Source organism: Pristiophorus japonicus, chromosome 12 (genome assembly GCF_044704955.1).
Source record: "Pristiophorus japonicus isolate sPriJap1 chromosome 12, sPriJap1.hap1, whole genome shotgun sequence".
Taxonomy (NCBI): Eukaryota; Metazoa; Chordata; class Chondrichthyes; family Pristiophoridae; genus Pristiophorus; species Pristiophorus japonicus.
Genome location: NC_091988.1, coordinates 31,952,559 through 31,969,175, shown reverse-complemented (window position 1 = coordinate 31,969,175; position 16,617 = coordinate 31,952,559). Strand labels below are relative to the sequence as shown.

The window sequence follows — 16,617 nt, the reverse complement described above, 5'->3', positions numbered from 1 at the left end:
AAAAATCTAAATGCAGAAATGTCTAAGTTCAAAATGATTTCCTTTGTGCAAACTGTTAATTTAGGCCCTGTAACAACAACAATGGCCTTCTGCAGCAATATGTCCCCAGATTCAGTCATGAGTCTTTAAATTGGTTACATTTAAATTTTTATTACAATTTTTCAGTAAGTAGATTTGGCAAAAGAGAGAAATTTAGAGCTGTATGGAAACGTTGTTTAATTACTTTTTAAGAAACTGTAATAAATAAATTTAAAATTGTTTTGATCTATCATGAGTTTTATGCAATCTTCCTTTCAAGAAGGCCAGTGAATGGGTTTCAAATGGTACAAATTTTCAAAGTAAGATACTGATTCAGCTGCTGTATTTCCACTATTTTTTGTTTTCATTTTAGATTCCCAGCAACTCAGTTTTTCTTTTAAATCTCGAGACATGGACTCTGATTAATACACAGCAGATTTCACAATAAACCTGCAGCATAAACTTCACAATTGGTGATCGCCTACAAGATCTTGCAGCACACTAAAGCAGACATCGGCCACTGCTGGTATAAAAGTGAATCCTAACTGGATTAAATCCCTACATAAAATTGAAGAGTTTAAAAGTATATATTTTTTATTTATTAATTCATGGGATATGGGCATTGCTGGCAAGGGCAGCAATTATTGCCCATCCCTAATGCCCAGGAGAAGGCAGTAGTGAGCTTCCTACTTGAACCGCTGCAGTCCATGTGGTGAAGGTACTCCCAGAGTGCTGTTAGGTATGCAGTTCCAGGATTTTGACCCAGTGACAAAGAACAGATCCAGACCTCTGGACTACTAGTCCAGTAACATAACCACTATGCTACTGCGCCAGTAGATAAAGATACCAGATTAAACAAATACCTGGGAGTAATTTTGAGCTTTTATCTAATCTCAGGATTCAGGAGACAGTTAGAAACCCCTCAAAGCTTTGCTTAGTAGAAGACTTCGAATTTAACTACAAACTCGCAGTCCAGCATCAAATAGAAATGGAAATGTTGAATCAATTTGCAAGATGGACCACAGTCGGGAACCATTAAAAACTAATCAGATGTGATCAGCACTTTAACTCAAAATTTCTAAAGCCACAGATAAACTTCTGGTTCAATAGTCTGAAAGCATTTGTTCTAAATACTAGTAAAGGTCAGCTTACTTACAAGTGTTTTATTGAAATATTTGAGTTGTTTTCGTTCTTCTAAAACCAATGCCTGGCATAACTTTTCAGCCCCAACTGCTTTAGCTTCTTGAAGAATTATTTTGAAGCCTCTGATATATTCAATACCTGAGGGGAAAAAAAAAATCACAAAATAGGGAAAATATAAAAACACAGTGTACACAAAGAAAGAGAGCATTGGCAAGTAAATTACGTTACTTTGTAATTTCTTCGCAGGTACAGGGAGATAAACCATTTTAATAACTAGATGCGTGAACAAGACACCCAAATCCCAGCACTGAAAGGTGTTGGCAGAGAAGGCTGTGCAATTCATTCATAAAGTAGCCAAATCGTCACCAGAAAGTACACACAAATAAATATCATTGTAAAGTAAAAGGCTCTAGATTTTTTCACAACTTGTGCTCGCAAATATAATTTAAACTACAAAGAAGCTTCTACTTTTTTTTTTAAAAAAGAGATGTGTGTTATACAAAACCACCAACACAAAGAAAATTCTATCATCTGAATATTCCATTTAGGAAGTATTTACCTAAAACCTGGTTGGGCCAATGCCAATTCCTGAATGGGCTTGTTGCCACGAGTCTCATTTACTCTATGCGTGTGTGAGCGGCTCGCAAGCTTGAGTGTTTGTGTGTGTCTCCACTTTCTCTGTTCTATATTCTCAATTCCTTGCAATGTGCAGTTTCAATTGAACCCACTTTTAATTGAGTTTCTATCTGCCAAAAATCAGCCTTCTAATATAAAAGTCAGCAAAGCAAACGCAGGTCTACCAAGTCAGTCAACATCACTAGTGGAAAGTCACATCAGTAACTCCTGCTGCTTTCAGGTGAGAATTTTACTCTTAATTTTAATGCTGTATCTTAGAAATGAGTTACTCAAAGAAATGATAGATTCATTAGGCACAGGTCTGTCCTTTCATTCCTTCAATTTGAAAATAAGTCTGTCCATCCTCTTTTGGGCTTGGCAATGCGAGAGACTTTCAGCCACTTGTTTTATTGTCTCACACTGCTCTTGAGGGTCAGCAAGTCAAGTGTCACGATTCAATGCAGCCATTGTTCTGCAGCAAAGTTTATTGCACCATTCTGATTAATGGTGCTGAGGTGGATGATTTCAGTCTGAATTACATTTTAAGGGCCCAGACAATAGAATAAAGAGAAATTAATGGCAATGACCAACACATCCAATAGTGCAGAAGTATTTAAACTATTACAGGTACTTTCTTTTATATGAGGAAATAGAGCTTTTTTTAAAAAAGCAAGAGACAATCAAATGGCTGCCTAGACAACCTAATCTTTGGTTACAATAAACTGCCCAAGAATAAATGAATGATAAGTCATATCCATTTCTTTTCATTTCAAAAGGGATCAACTCCACATAACCCCTCTAGGATAAATCTGTACTATGGAGACGGATCTTCCTGAATTAAAGAAACATTCACGTTGCCTTTAAACATGGGAATCACATCGAAGAGGAGTCACTAATGTGTGGTGCCTAAGCCTAGGAGCTTCAGGGATAAGACTGCCACCCTGCAAGGTGTCAGATTAAACATAAGAACATAAGAAATAGGAGCAGGAGTAGGCCCCTTGAGCCTGCTCCGCCATTTAATATCATGGCTGATCTGATCATGGACTCAGCTCCACTTCCCCGCCCCCCCATAAACCCTTATCTTTTAAGAAACTGTCTATTTCTGTCTTAAATTTATTTAATGTCCCAGCTTCCACAGCTCTCTGAGGCAGCAAATTCCACAGATTAACAAGCCTCAGAGAAGAAATTTCTCCACATCTCAGTTTTAAATGGGCGGCCCCTTATTCTAAGATCATGTTCTCTAGTTCTCACCTCCCCCATCGGTGGAAACATCCTCTCTGCATCCACCTTGTCAAACCCCCTCATAATCTTATATGTTTCAATAAGATCACCTCTTATTCTTCTGAATTCCAATGAATAGAGGCCCAACCTATTCAACCTTTCCTCATAAGTCAACCCCCTCATCCCCGAAATCAACCTAGTGAACCTTCTCTGAACTGCCTCCAAAGCAAATATATCCTTTCGTAAATATGGAAACCAAAACTGCGTGCAGTATTCCAGGTGTGGCCTCAGCAATACCTTATATAGCTGTAGCAAGATTTCCCTGCTTTTATACTCCATCCCTTTTGCAATAAAGGCCAAGATACCATTGGTCTTCCTGATCACTTGCTGTACCTGCATACTATCCTTTTGTGTTCATGCACAAGTACCCCCAGGTCCCTCTGTACTGCGGCACTTTGCAATCTTTCTCCATTTAAATAATAACTTGCTCTTTGATTTTTTTCTGCCAAAATGCATAACCTCACACTTTCCAACATTATACTCCATCTGCCAAATTTTTACCCACTCACTTAGCCTGTCTCTGTCCTTTTGCAGATTTTTTGTGTCCTCCTCGCACATTGCTTTTCCCTCCATCTTTGTATAGTCAGCAAACTTGGTTACATTACACTCAGCCCCTTCATACAAGTCATTAATATAGATTGTAAATAGTTGAGGCCCCAGCACCGATTTCTGCGGCACCCCACGAGTAACTGTTTGCCAACTGGAAAATGACCCGTTTATCCTGATTTTCTGCTTTCTGATAGTGAGCCAATCCTCTATCTATGCTAATATATTACTCCTAACTCTGTGAACTTTTATCTTGTGCAGTAATCTTTTATGTGGCACCTTGTCAAATGCCTTCTTGAAGTCCAAATATACCACATCCACTGGTTCCCCTTTATCCACCCTGTTCGTTACATCTTCAAAGAACTCCAGCAAATTTGTCAAACATGACTTCCCCTTCATAAATCCATGCTGACTCTGCCTGACTGAATTTTGATTCTCCAAATATCCTGCTTTTGCTTCTTTAATAATGGACTCCAACATTTTCCCAACCACAGATGTTAGGCTAACTGGTCTATAGTTTCCCGCTTTTTCTCTGCCTCCTTTTTTAAATAAGGGCATTACATTTGCAGTTTTCCAATCTGCTGGGACCTCCCCAGAATCCAGGGAATTAAAGACCGATTACAGAATATGGAAGAACGATGTTGCTCTAACTATTGAACATTAATCAGTAGAGGGAAATTTCTAGTATTTTTGAAATAATTTAGATATAATGCCATCTCCTTGGTTCTGTAGTCTACTGTAGTTATTAAGCAACAGCCAAAAACATCTGTACGTTATATATGCCATGTGACGTTGCATACTTTGTGCATGTTTTTTTTTCTAATCGCTTTTGTAATTATATCTCAAAAAGAGTTAAAAATTTATAAAAACATGCCACAATGCACTAAAGCAGCTGCAAGGTGATGAGCAGATATTTCCCCATATCGAGGAAGAGACACTATGCCAGCTTGTATTTAAGGATTTCAAGGGGAAAAAAAAACGACTCGAGTATAAATGTCGGACATAAAAAAGAAAGACAGCCAACTCAAGAGACCTGAAGCACACTGTAGCATTGTGTCACTGCCCTAATATACCCACCGACCTTTGACAGATGAAAAGCCAAGGAATGAGCTGCAGAGATAGAAGAGGCCAAGGAGGCAACGCGGCTGTACCATTCCTTTCCCTCCCTCATGCTGGCTCACATCACTCAAGACAACTTGGGCCGCGGCATTTTCTGAGAGTTAAATATGTAAGTAGCCCTTCGGTTATTTCTGTTCCCAAAAATATATTTCGAGGGGATCCATAAGCCTTATTCTAAAAGTGCAAGAAGGGGACAAAATGGATTGTCATGTCTGCCTCTATGAGGCCCACATATTAATAATAAAAGTAAATTGAGAAACTTATCAGAATAACAGCGGAATTGTATTCCATAATTTTGTGTTGTAACTTTACATTTATTAAATGTCTATTATGGCCTTTTGTAAACAAAGACCTTTTATTCGTCCTTTGTTTAATCATATTCTACCTACAGCTTCAATGAAGACATTCCAATCGGTTCATATTCCAAACACAGCAGAGACCTGAAAGACTTTTCATTCAAATTCATGTAACCCCACACGGTCTTCAACAGATCCTATCTCAACAGCACGGAGAAGGTTTCAAGCTGCCAGACTAGTTTTGCATGTTCCGCTACATAAAACCTCACTTGTGATGGCGTGCGAACCACAAAGGGAGGAGTTTGGACCTGTTACCACCTGAGCCCTCCAGCTGCATTCCAACTTGTTCCAGACAAAAGAATCAACATCTGAGGTACATGCCTGAACATTGTCTCATTTATTGCTTTGGAGTTTGGTGTGCTTCTGTTAGGCATCAGATTACCAAGTCTAATCACAGCATCAAATGCACCAAAGTAGACCCATTCCATACTCTTTAGTTAAGACCACAAAATAAATGTATGTTTTTTTTTGAAAAGGGAAACAAGATTGTAATTCGAAGTAACAATTACACCTCTTTCTGAAACAAAAGCTCAATGCATTTAAATACCTCACCTGGGATAAAAGTCAAGTTACAATATTCATTTTAGAAGGTATACCAGTCTTGGATTGTTTGAATTATGTACACCATGACCGGTAATTAAGCTGTGATTATGGTGGATTAAAGACCACAACATTTTAAATCAGCAACCCTATATTTATTGTAAAGTCGGTTATATTCCTTCTTTCAAATCATAGTTAGCTGTGATTAACATACATTTTAAAAGTCAGCTTTGAAGTCTGATCTTTTTAACAAGTTCTAACATATGGACTGAATCCTAAAAGCTGGATTGCTCGACTGTCGTGCCTTTGAACCCTGAATTCACATTTGTGTTAACACCCTTTCCTAAAATCTTATCTTCTTTAACTGTACTTAGGACGTCAAGAAAAAAAACTGGTCTAGTACAAATGTCTTGTGGAATTTCCTCCTGTGCCTCTCTACCTCTCCCTCCTCCTTTAAGGCGCACCTTAAAACCTATTTCTTTGAACAAGCTTTTGGTCACCTGTCCTAATATCTCCTTATATGGCTTGGTATCAAACTTCTGTTCGCTAACACTCCTGTGAAGCGCAATGGGACCTTATATTACATTAAAGGCACTATATTATTGCAAGTTGTTGTCATTGTCATGTAGGAAAGAATGGCAACTCAAGAAACCAGGGATTAAACCCAAGACCTTCCTGGTCTGATGCTGCTCACTGAACCAATGGAGGAGTCATTAAATGTTATTTTAATTGGAGTGATTGATCTGCAACTGTATAAAAAAATCCATCTTCTCCAAATTTTAGATGTTGAGTAATACCAAGCAAAAATCAATAAAAGGTTTGTTTCTCTATTTCATTTTTCTTGGATCTCTCCAGGCTGAGGGGGTGACCTGCTCCCAAGCCTGTAATGTTATTCTGATGTTGGACACTTGAAGATGTTCTACATCACCCTGTACCACCCAGGCAGAATACCCGAGATCAATAACTCAGCATGTTGACTATCGCAAAAACTCAGAAATTATCTTTATTAATTCATCTATAAAGACCAGTTTACTGGGGCATTTACTACGCTAATGATAGAACGCCAGAGGTGTAGCATCATCTTCTAATCCTTCCTGAATATCAAGCTAGCGTGATCAACTAAATATTAGCTAGTACGAGTAGTTAATGTAATAAGGCCACACTTCGACTACTGTGCATAGTTCTGATCTCCAGAAAGGATATGGAGGCATTGGAGAAGGTTCAAAAAAGATGTACAAGAACGATACCAGAACAGAGAGGTTATAACTATTATTAGGAAAGATTGAACAGGCTGGGGCTCTTTTCTCTATTATAGGTTCAGGGGTGAATGAATAGAAGTCTTTAAAATTATGAAGAGGTTTGATAGGGTAGTGGGAGAGAAGATGTTCCCACTTGTGGGGGAGTTCAAAACTAGGGGTCATAAATATACGATAGTCACTCATAAACCTAATAAAGAATTGAGGAGAAACTTCTTTACCCAGAGAGTGATTAGAATGTGGAACTCAGTGCCACATGGAGTATTTGAGGCGAATAGCATAGATGCATTTAAGGGGAATCTAGATAAGTACATGAGAGAGAAAAAAAATGGATGGATATGTTGATAGGGTTAGATGTAATAGGGTGAGAGAAGGTTCATGTGGAGCATAAACACCACCACTGACGAGTTGGGTCAAATGGCAAGTTTCTATGCTGTAAGTTCTATGTGATTCCATGTCCGGCAAAAACTCAAAGTCCACTGCAGAGACATGCAAAATAGGGCAGAAGAGGGGGAGAAATATGCTAAAGTGCCTGAAAGTTCGTAACATCCAGTGAACCGTTCTTCCGCAGCTTGACAAACTATTCTCATCATCATCATAGGCAGTCCCCCAAAATCGAGAAAGACTTGCTTCCACTCTAAAAGTGAGTTCTCAGGTGACTGTACAGTCCAATACGAGAATTACAGTCTCTGTCACAGGTGGGGCAGACAGTCGTTGAAGGAAAGGGTGGGTGGGGAGTCTGGTTTGCCGCACGCTCCTTCCGCTGCCTGCGCTTGTTTTCTGCATGTTCTCGGCGACGAGACTCGAGGTGCTCTTCCTCCACTTAGGGCGGTCTTTGGCCAGTGACTCCCAGATGTCGGTGGGGATGTTGCACTTTATCAAGGAGGCTTTGAGGGTGTCCTTGAAACATTTCCTCTGCTCACCTGGGGCTCGTTTGCCGTGTCGGAGTTCCAAGTAGAGCGCTTGCTTTGGGAGTCTTGTGTCAGGCATGCAGACAATGTGGCCTGCCCAACAGAGCTGGTCGAGTGTGGTCAGTTCTTCGATGCTGGGGATGTTGGCCTGATCGAGAATGACGTGTGCTTCTGTCCTCCCAGGGGACTTGCAGGATCTTGCGGAGGCATCGTTGGTGGTATTTCTTCAGCGATTTGAGGTGTCTACTGTATATGGTCCACGTCTCTGAGCCATACAGGAGGGCAGGTATCACTACAACCCTGTAGACCATAAGCTTGGTGCCAGATTTGAGGGCCTGATCTTCGAACACTCTCTTCCTCAGGCGGCCGAAGGCTGCGCTGGTGCACTGGAGGCGGTGTTGAACCTCGTCGACGATGTCTGCCCTTGCTGATAATAGGCTCCCGAGGTATGGAAAGTGGTCCACGTTGTCCAGGGCCACGCCGTGGATCTTGATGATTGGAGGGCAGTGCTGTGTGGTGGGGTCTGGTATAGGGCTAGACTTTCCACTTCACATCGCTGGGCTAGTGCCCATATATTGCCAAAAAGGGCTGATAGCGCCCAAACAATGGAAAGTTGGGACACATCGCCGAGCTTATCGGCAACACATCGCCCGGCGCAACTTTCGGCACATTGCCGGGTTGATTGTTTTCGCCGAAAACATCGCTAGAGAATAGTTGCTATTGCCTGGCCTTCCTCACAGAACTGGGCAGTACAGACACCATTTTGAACATCGGAGAAAGACAGGAGACCTCTTAAACAGGGGCTTAGATAGTTTGTGAATTATTTAAGGGCCTTTTAAAGATAGATATACTCACAATTAGACGTTTTCTTATATTTATATAAATAAGTAACGTTTCATACTTACTTCGTCGAGCCTGGACATTGTTTCACAACAGTTGTACAAATGTTCTATTTTAACTTACGTTATTAGAAGACACTGCACAACAATTGTAAAGTGAAATAAAATGGTTTTAATAAAATGACAACTTTTGAGCGTAATTTTTCAATTACAAACACCAAAACACCCACCCAGCCCCCGCCCCAACCATCCCCCCTCCCCCCACACCCCAACAGTGAAACGACAACACCAATAAATGTGAACAGTAGGAACAATATTAAAAAGAGTGCACCCTCCTCCCTACCTGCGGCCACGTTTCCCTCCAGATCCTGCACCCCTCCGTGTGGTTGCCTCACCCACGTGTTTTGGTCCCCGGAAACTGCTGCAAAGCCGACGTGCAGTGGCCGATGGCTAAACTTCCTGCCGTGGTGGGAGACATGCTGGGACGATCGCCTGTTGGGGGGCTGTTGGCGGGGAAGACAAAACAGGGGGGTCGCCTTCCGAGTCAGGAGGTGGTGCATCCTCCTGACCAGCCTGTGTGCCGGTGCTTGTGGTCACGGGAGCTCGGGGTGCAGCGCCGTGTACCGCCAAGAACGCCTGCCGCATGGCATGGTTGGAGGCGGAGGTTCCACGCAACTCCAGGATCATCTGCTGCGTCGCCTCCGCTTGGCTAGCAGACCCCTGGGAGAATTTGTGTGTGAACCCCACAAACACCTGGAGCTGCCCGTGCTGGATCGCGACAGACTCCCCGCACAGTCGTGCCAGGCACTCCACGCGGTGGTCCAGGGTAGGCCTTTGCTCAAGCCGCTGACCCGGCCTCCGTGGGGTCTGTGACAGCACCAATGTGCGCCTTGGCGTCGCCAACTGCATGCCGCTTGGTTCCGGAACCTCCTCAGTTGGGATCCCCATCGTGGCCGCAGGTTCCCCAGACACAGGGATGCAAGGGGCATCCTCCTCTGTCTCCAGGTATTCCTCTTCCTCCTCGGGCTCGATGGTCTCTTCCTCTTCACCACCCGTGGTGAATGACACATGCAGTGGGTCAGGTCCATGTGAGCGTCTGTCCTCCCGTGGTCTCTTCCTCTTCACCACCCGTGGTGAATGACACATGCAGTGGGTCAGGTCCATGTGAGCGTCTGTCCTCCCGTTGCGCCTCTGGAGCTGGTAAGGCTGCAAGACACAATTGAGATTATTAGAGCAGAAAGCATTGTTGCGCCGCGCTGGCAGACGTCGGAGCAACAGCACTAATCCCATAAATGTGGCAGAGAAACGTTACAAATTAATGCATCATATGGTGGTTTCTATGGCAGTATATCTATGTGGAAATCACTGCGCCAAAGAGGTATGGAGGCTGGATCAGTCGCAGATAGACCGAATGATAAGGGAGTGAGGGTTTATGGGGTGCGAACAGAGAAGGGGACAGATAGCCAAATGGACGGCTCTTATGTTCTTATGTTGTCAACCTGAGCGTGGCAGAGAGTCGCACAGAGGCTGCTTGCATAACATGACATCATTCGTCTATGATATGAGAATGAAATGATGTCACATAGCTCTTACACAGCTTGACACATTACTCACATGACGCATGCGATGGTCCGGCAACACCACGGGTGGTGACCGCTCGACTGTGGGCCCACACTAGTGCTGCAGCACGTTCCTCCAAGTCAGCGAGGCTCTGTATTACAGCAGGGCTTCCCCTGGTGCACCTCTGCTGAGCCTGATTATGAGATACTTTCCTCTGCGAACGTGAATAGAGCATGGCATAAGCTATTTGACTAGATTATGTCATTTATACACAACAGTTTCAAACGTTATATGCTAATAGGGGTTGTGTCCACAATTCAATGACAGTAGCTGATGCCCAAAAGTGTCCCAGGCCAGACAGTGAGCAAAGGCAGCTCTCCCCCAGTCCATGCTGGATCCCTGTGTAAGTGACAGCAGCCAGAGAGACTTAAAACGGGCACTGGTTCATGGCCCTGTCCAGTTCTTTGTGGGTGCATTGTCCCTGTACCTTACTACAAACTCACACGAGGCATGGATATATCAGACACGGTCACTCTGTGACCTTCACCTTTATTACCAGGACCAAGGAGTGCTGACCCTGGGTGGGACCTCCCGTTTTATACCTGGAAACCCAGGTGAGGAGTGTCTCCCGCAAGTTCACCCCCTGTGGTCAGGGTGTGCATTTCTAGGGTACAGGTACAGTGTACATGAGTTACAGTTACATGACTATGTCATTGTAAGATGGTTAAATACATGACATCACCTCCCCCCTTAAGTCTTTTTGTTTCAGAGGTGAAGTCTGTCAGGTGGTCGACGCTCTCTCGTGGAGCGCCGCAGTTGTGGTTCTGGTGGCTGAGCCTCGGCACGCGTCTCCGTCACTTGAGGTGATTCCAGCCTGTCTGGGCTGGCCGCGGGGACTGTGCATGCTGAGGACTGTCTCTGTTGCTCGGCCGCTGGCAGTGGTGTGGGTGCCATCTCATGCTCTTTTTCAGGTTCCTCCGTGTCTATGCTGAACCTTTTCTTTACTTGGTCCAAGTGTTTGCGGCATATCTGCCCATTGTTTAGTCGGACCACCATGACTCTATTTCCTTCTTTGCCAATTACGGTGCCCTCAAGCCACTTGGGTCCCAAAGCATGGTTAAGAACAAATACCGGGCCATCTATTTCTATACACCTCCCCCTCGAGTTTCGATCATGGAGCTCGGTTTGGGACTGGCGCTTGCCCTCAACAATGTCGGTCAGGGTTGGGTGAATGAGGGACAGCCGCGTTTTAAGCGTGCGTTTCATGAGGAGTTCCGCTGGCGGGACTCCCGTGAGCGAGTGCGGGCGGGACCTGTAGGCCAGCAGGAGGCGCGATAGGCGGTACTGAAGGGAGGGTCCTTGGATGCGTAGCATGCCCTGTTTTATGACTTGGACCGGCCGTTCCGCCTGGCCATTGGAAGCCGGCTTGAATGGTGCTGTCCGGACGTGCTTGATACCATTGCCCGACATAAACTCCTGGAATTCATGGCTGGTAAAGCACGGGCCATTGTCGCTGACCAGGATGTCCGGCAAGCCATGGGTCGCGAAAACCGTACGCAGACTTTCCACGGTGATGGATGTCATGCACGAGTTCAATATGATGCACTCGATCCACTTCGAGTATGCATCGACAACGATCAGGAACATTTTCCCCATGAACAGGCCCACATAGTCTACGCGAATACGTGACCATGGTCTGGTGTGCCAGGGCCATGGGCTGAGTGGGGCTTCCATGGGGGCATTGCCCAGCTGGGCACACGTCATGCACCTGCGAACCCAGTGTTCCAGGTCTGAGTCAATCCCTGGCCACCAAACATGTGACCGGGCAATGGCCTTCATTAACACAATGCCAGGGTGCTCGCTGTGGAGTTCCCTGATGAACGCTTCCCTTCCTTTCTGGGAGATGACTACCTGGCTGCCCCATAGCAGGCAGTCGGCTTGGATGGAGAGCTCATCCATCCTCTCTGAAACGGTCTGACTTCCTCGGGGTGCGCCCTGTGTGCGGGCGCCCAATCCCCAGTCAGGACACATTTCTTTACCATGGATAGGAGGGGGTCCCTGTCGGCCCAGAGTTTGATCTGACGGGCTGTGATGGGGGAGCCCACAGTGTCAAAAGCCTCAACGGCCATGACCATCTCGGCGCTCTGCTCCGACGCCCCCTCGGTGCTGGCCAGTGGGAGTCTGCTGAGCGCGTCAGCGCAATTTTCGGTGCCTGGCCGGTGTCGTATGGTGTAGTCATACGCAGCCAGCGTGAGGGCCCAGCGCTGTATGCGAGCTGACGCATTGGCGTTGACAGCCTTGCTGTCGGACAACAAGGATGTTAACGGCTTGTGGTCCGTCTTTAGCTCGAACTGTCTACCAAAAAGGTACTAGTGCATCTTTTTCACACCATAAACACACGCGAGTGCTTCCTTCTCGACATGCCATATCCACGCTCTGCCTGGGAGAGCGACCTGGAGGTGTAAGCCACCGGTTGGAGTCGGCCGTCATCGTTACTCTGCTGCAACACACACCCAACCCCGTAGTATGATGCATCGCATGTTAAAACCAGTTTTTTTTTTTAAACAAGGGTCATACAAAGTCAACAGTTTGTTGGAACACAGCAGGTTCCTCGCCTTATTGAAAGCCCATTCTTGACAGGCCCCCCCAAAATCATTCACAACCTTTACGCAGGAGCATATGTAACGGCTCCAACAATGTGCTTAAGTTCGGCAGAAAGTTCCCAAAATAGTTCAAAAGTCCCAGGAATGATCGCAACTCTGACGTGTTGCCGGGACTGGGCGCTCAGCGGATCGCCTCCGTTTTTGATTCAGTGGGCTGGATCCCGTCTGCGGCAACCCTCCTGCCCAAAAACTCGACCTCTGGGGCCAAAAACACACACTTGACCTTTTTCAGCCGCAAGCCTACCCGATCCAATCAGCGTAGCATCTCCTCCAGGTTGTGGAGGTATCCTTTGGTGTCTCGACCAGTTATGAGAATGTTGTCTTGGAATACGATCGTTCCAGGAATGGATTTGAGCAAGTTTTCCATGTTTCTCTGAAAGATGGCTGCTGCTGAACGAATGCCAAACGGACACCTGTTGTAGACAAATAATCCCTTGTGTGCCGTGATGTTGGTCAGAAGCTTGGATTCTTCAGCCAGTTCCTGACTTCGTGAACAGCTTGCCACCTGCCAGCGTGGCAAAAAGGTCCTCCACTCTCGGAAGCAGGTATTGGTCTTGCAGCGATACTCGGTTGATGGTGGCTTTGTAGTCGCCACAAATCCTTACTGAGCCATCTGCTTTGAGAACGGGAACAATGGGACTTGCCCAGTCGCTGAATTCAACGGCCGAAATTATGTCCTCTCTGAGCAGCCTGTCCAGTTCACATTCAATTTTTTCACGCATCACATACGGCACTGCTCTGGCTTTGTGGTGCACTGGTCTGGCGTCCAGAGTGATGCATATCACTACTTTAGTGCCCTTGAACGTTCCGACACCAGGTTGAAACAGTGACCCAAATTTTTGCAGGACCTGTGAGCATGAACTTCGCTCCACGGATGAAATGGCGTGCACATCCCCCCATTTCCAATTTATCTCAGCTAGCCAACTCCTCCCCAAAATCGCGGGGCCATTTCCCGGAACAATCCAGAGTGGCAGCCGGTTTTTAATCCATTATGTGTTACCACCAAGTTTGTACTGCCCAGCACTGGGATAATCTCTTTGGTGTACGTCCGTAGCTACGTCTCAATGCATTACAGTTTGGGCCTGCTAGCTCTGTGGCCATAGTCTCTCAAATTGTTGGGCGCTCATGAGTGTCTGGCTAGCTCCCATATACAGCTCCATGTGCACCGGGATGCCATTCAGTAAGACTTTCATCACCATGGGTGGCATTTTAGTGTATGAGCTGTGGACGTCAGCCACATGAACCCGCTGAACTTCAGCATCTATGGCTGTACCCCAGGCCTCATCCTGCATTGCAGACCCCTCGTCTGGTTCGTCTCGCAGATTAGCCTTGCTACTGCCTTTATGCACATCCTGGCCAAGTGTCCACTGACATTACAAATCCTACAGGTATATTGCTAGAAACATAAAAACATAGAAACATAGAAAATAGGTGCAGGAGTAGGCCATTCGGCCCTTCGAGCATGCACCACCATTCAAGGAGTTCATGGCTGAACATGCAACTTTAGTACCCCATTCCTGCTTTCTCGCCATACCCCTTGATCCCCCGAGTAGCAAGGACTTCATCTAACTCCCTTTTGAATATATTTAGTGAATTGGCCTCAACTACTTTCTGTGGTAGAGAATTCCACAGGTTCACCACTCTCTGGGTGAAGAAGTTTCTCCTCATCTCGGTCCTAAATGGCTTACCCCTTATCCTTAGACTGTGACCCCTGGTTCTGGACTTCCCCAACATTGGGAACATTCTTCCTGCATCTAACCTGTCTAAACCCGTCAGAATTTTAAACGTTTCTATGAGGTCCCCTCTCATTCTTCTGAACTCCAGTGAATACAAGCCCAGTTGATCCAGTCTTTCTTGATAGGTCAGTCCCGCCATCCCGGGAATCAGTCTGGTGAACCTTCGCTGCACTCCCTCAATAGCAAGAATGTCCTTCCTCAGGTTAGGAGACCAAAACTGTACACAATACTCCAGGTGTGGCCTCACCAAGGCCCTGTACAACTGTAGCAACACCTCCCTGCCCCTGTACTCAAATCCCCTCGCTATGAAGGCCAACATGCCATTTGCTTTCTTAACTGCCTGCTGTACCTGCATGCCAACCTTCAATGACTGATGTACCATGACACCCAGGTCTCTTTGCACCTCCCCTTTTCCTAATCTGTCACCATTCAGATAATAGTCTGTCTCTCTGTTTTTACCACCAAAGTGGATAACCTCACATTTATCCACATTATACTTCATCTGCCATGCATTTGCCCACTCACCTAACCTATCCAAGTCGCTCTGCAGCCTCACAGCATCCTCCTCGCAGCTCACACTGCCACCCAACTTAGTGTCATCCGCAAATTTGGAGATACTACATTTAATCCCCTCGTCTAAATCATTAATGTATAGTGTAAACTGCTGGGGCCCCAGCACAGAACCTTGCGGTACCCCACTAGTCACTGCCTGCCATTCTGAAAAGTCCCCATTTACTCCTACTCTTTGCTTCCTGTCTGACAACCAGTTCTCAATCCATGTCAGCACACTACCCCCAATCCCATGTGCTTTAACTTTGCACGTTAATCTCTTGTTTTGGACCTTGTCGAAAGCCTTCTGAATGTCCAAATATACCACATCAACTGGTTCTCCCTTGTCCACTCTACTGGAAACATCCTCAAAAAATTCCAGAAGATTTGTCAAGCATGATTTCCCTTTCACAAATCCATGCTGACTTGGACCTATCATGTCACCTCTTTCCAAATGCGCTGCTGTGACATTCTTAATAATTAATTCCATCATTTTACCCACTACCGATGTCAGGCTGACTGGTCTATAATTCCCTGTTTTCTCTCTCCCTCCTTTTTTAAAAAGTGGGGTTACATTGGCTACCCTCCACTCGATAGGAACTGATCCAGAGTCAATGGAATGTTGGAAAATGACTGTCAATGCATCCGTTATTTCCAAGGCCACCTCCTTAAGTACTCTGGGATGCAGTCCATCAGGCCCTGGGGATTTATCGGCCGTCAATCCCATCAATTTCCCCAACACAATTTCCCAACTAATAAGGATTTCCCTCAGTTCCTCCTCCTTACTAGACCCTCTGACCCCTTTTATATCCGGAAGGTTGTTTGTGTCCTCCTTAGTGAAGACCGAACCAAAGTACTTGTTTAATTGATCCGCCATTTCTTTGTTCCCCGTTATGACTTCCCCTGATTCTGACTGCAGGGGACCTACGTTTGTCTTTACTAACCTTTTTCTCTTTACATATCTATAGAAACTTTTGCAATCCGTCTTAATGTTCCCTGCAAGCTTCTTCTCGTACTCCATTTTCCCTGCCCTAATCAAACCCTTTGTCCTCCTCTGCTGAGTTCTAAATCTCTCCCAGTCCCCAGGTTCGCTGCTATTTCTGGCCAATTTGTATGCCACTTCCTTGGCTTTAATACTATCCCTGATTTCCCTTGATAGCCACGGTTGAGCCACCTTCCCTTTTTTATTTTTACGCCAGACAGGAATGTACAATTGTTGTAAGTTCATCCATGCGGTCTCTAAATGTCTGCCATTGCCCATCCACAGTCAATCCCTCAAGTATCATTCGCCAATCTAGCCTAGCCAATTCACGTCTCATACCTTCAAAGTTAGCCTTCTTTAAGTTCTGGACCATGGTCTCTGAATTAACTGTTTCAGTCTCCATCATAATGCAGAATTCCAACATATTATGGTCACTCTTCCCCAAGGGGCCTCGCACAACGAGATTGCTAATTAATCCTCTCTCATTACACAACACCCAGTCT

The 16,617-nt window shown here is 45.3% G+C and overlaps 1 protein-coding gene across 1 annotated transcript in view; it reads right to left on the bottom strand.

The window, feature by feature from the left end:
- Positions 1–16,617, bottom strand: part of il17rd (interleukin 17 receptor D) — a 99,900-nt gene that overhangs the window by 41,792 nt on the left and 41,491 nt on the right. The window contains exon 4 of the mRNA XM_070894697.1: positions 1,175–1,299. Within this exon, the coding sequence (XP_070750798.1) occupies positions 1,175–1,299 (125 nt within the window). The remainder of the gene's footprint in view (positions 1–1,174; positions 1,300–16,617) is intronic.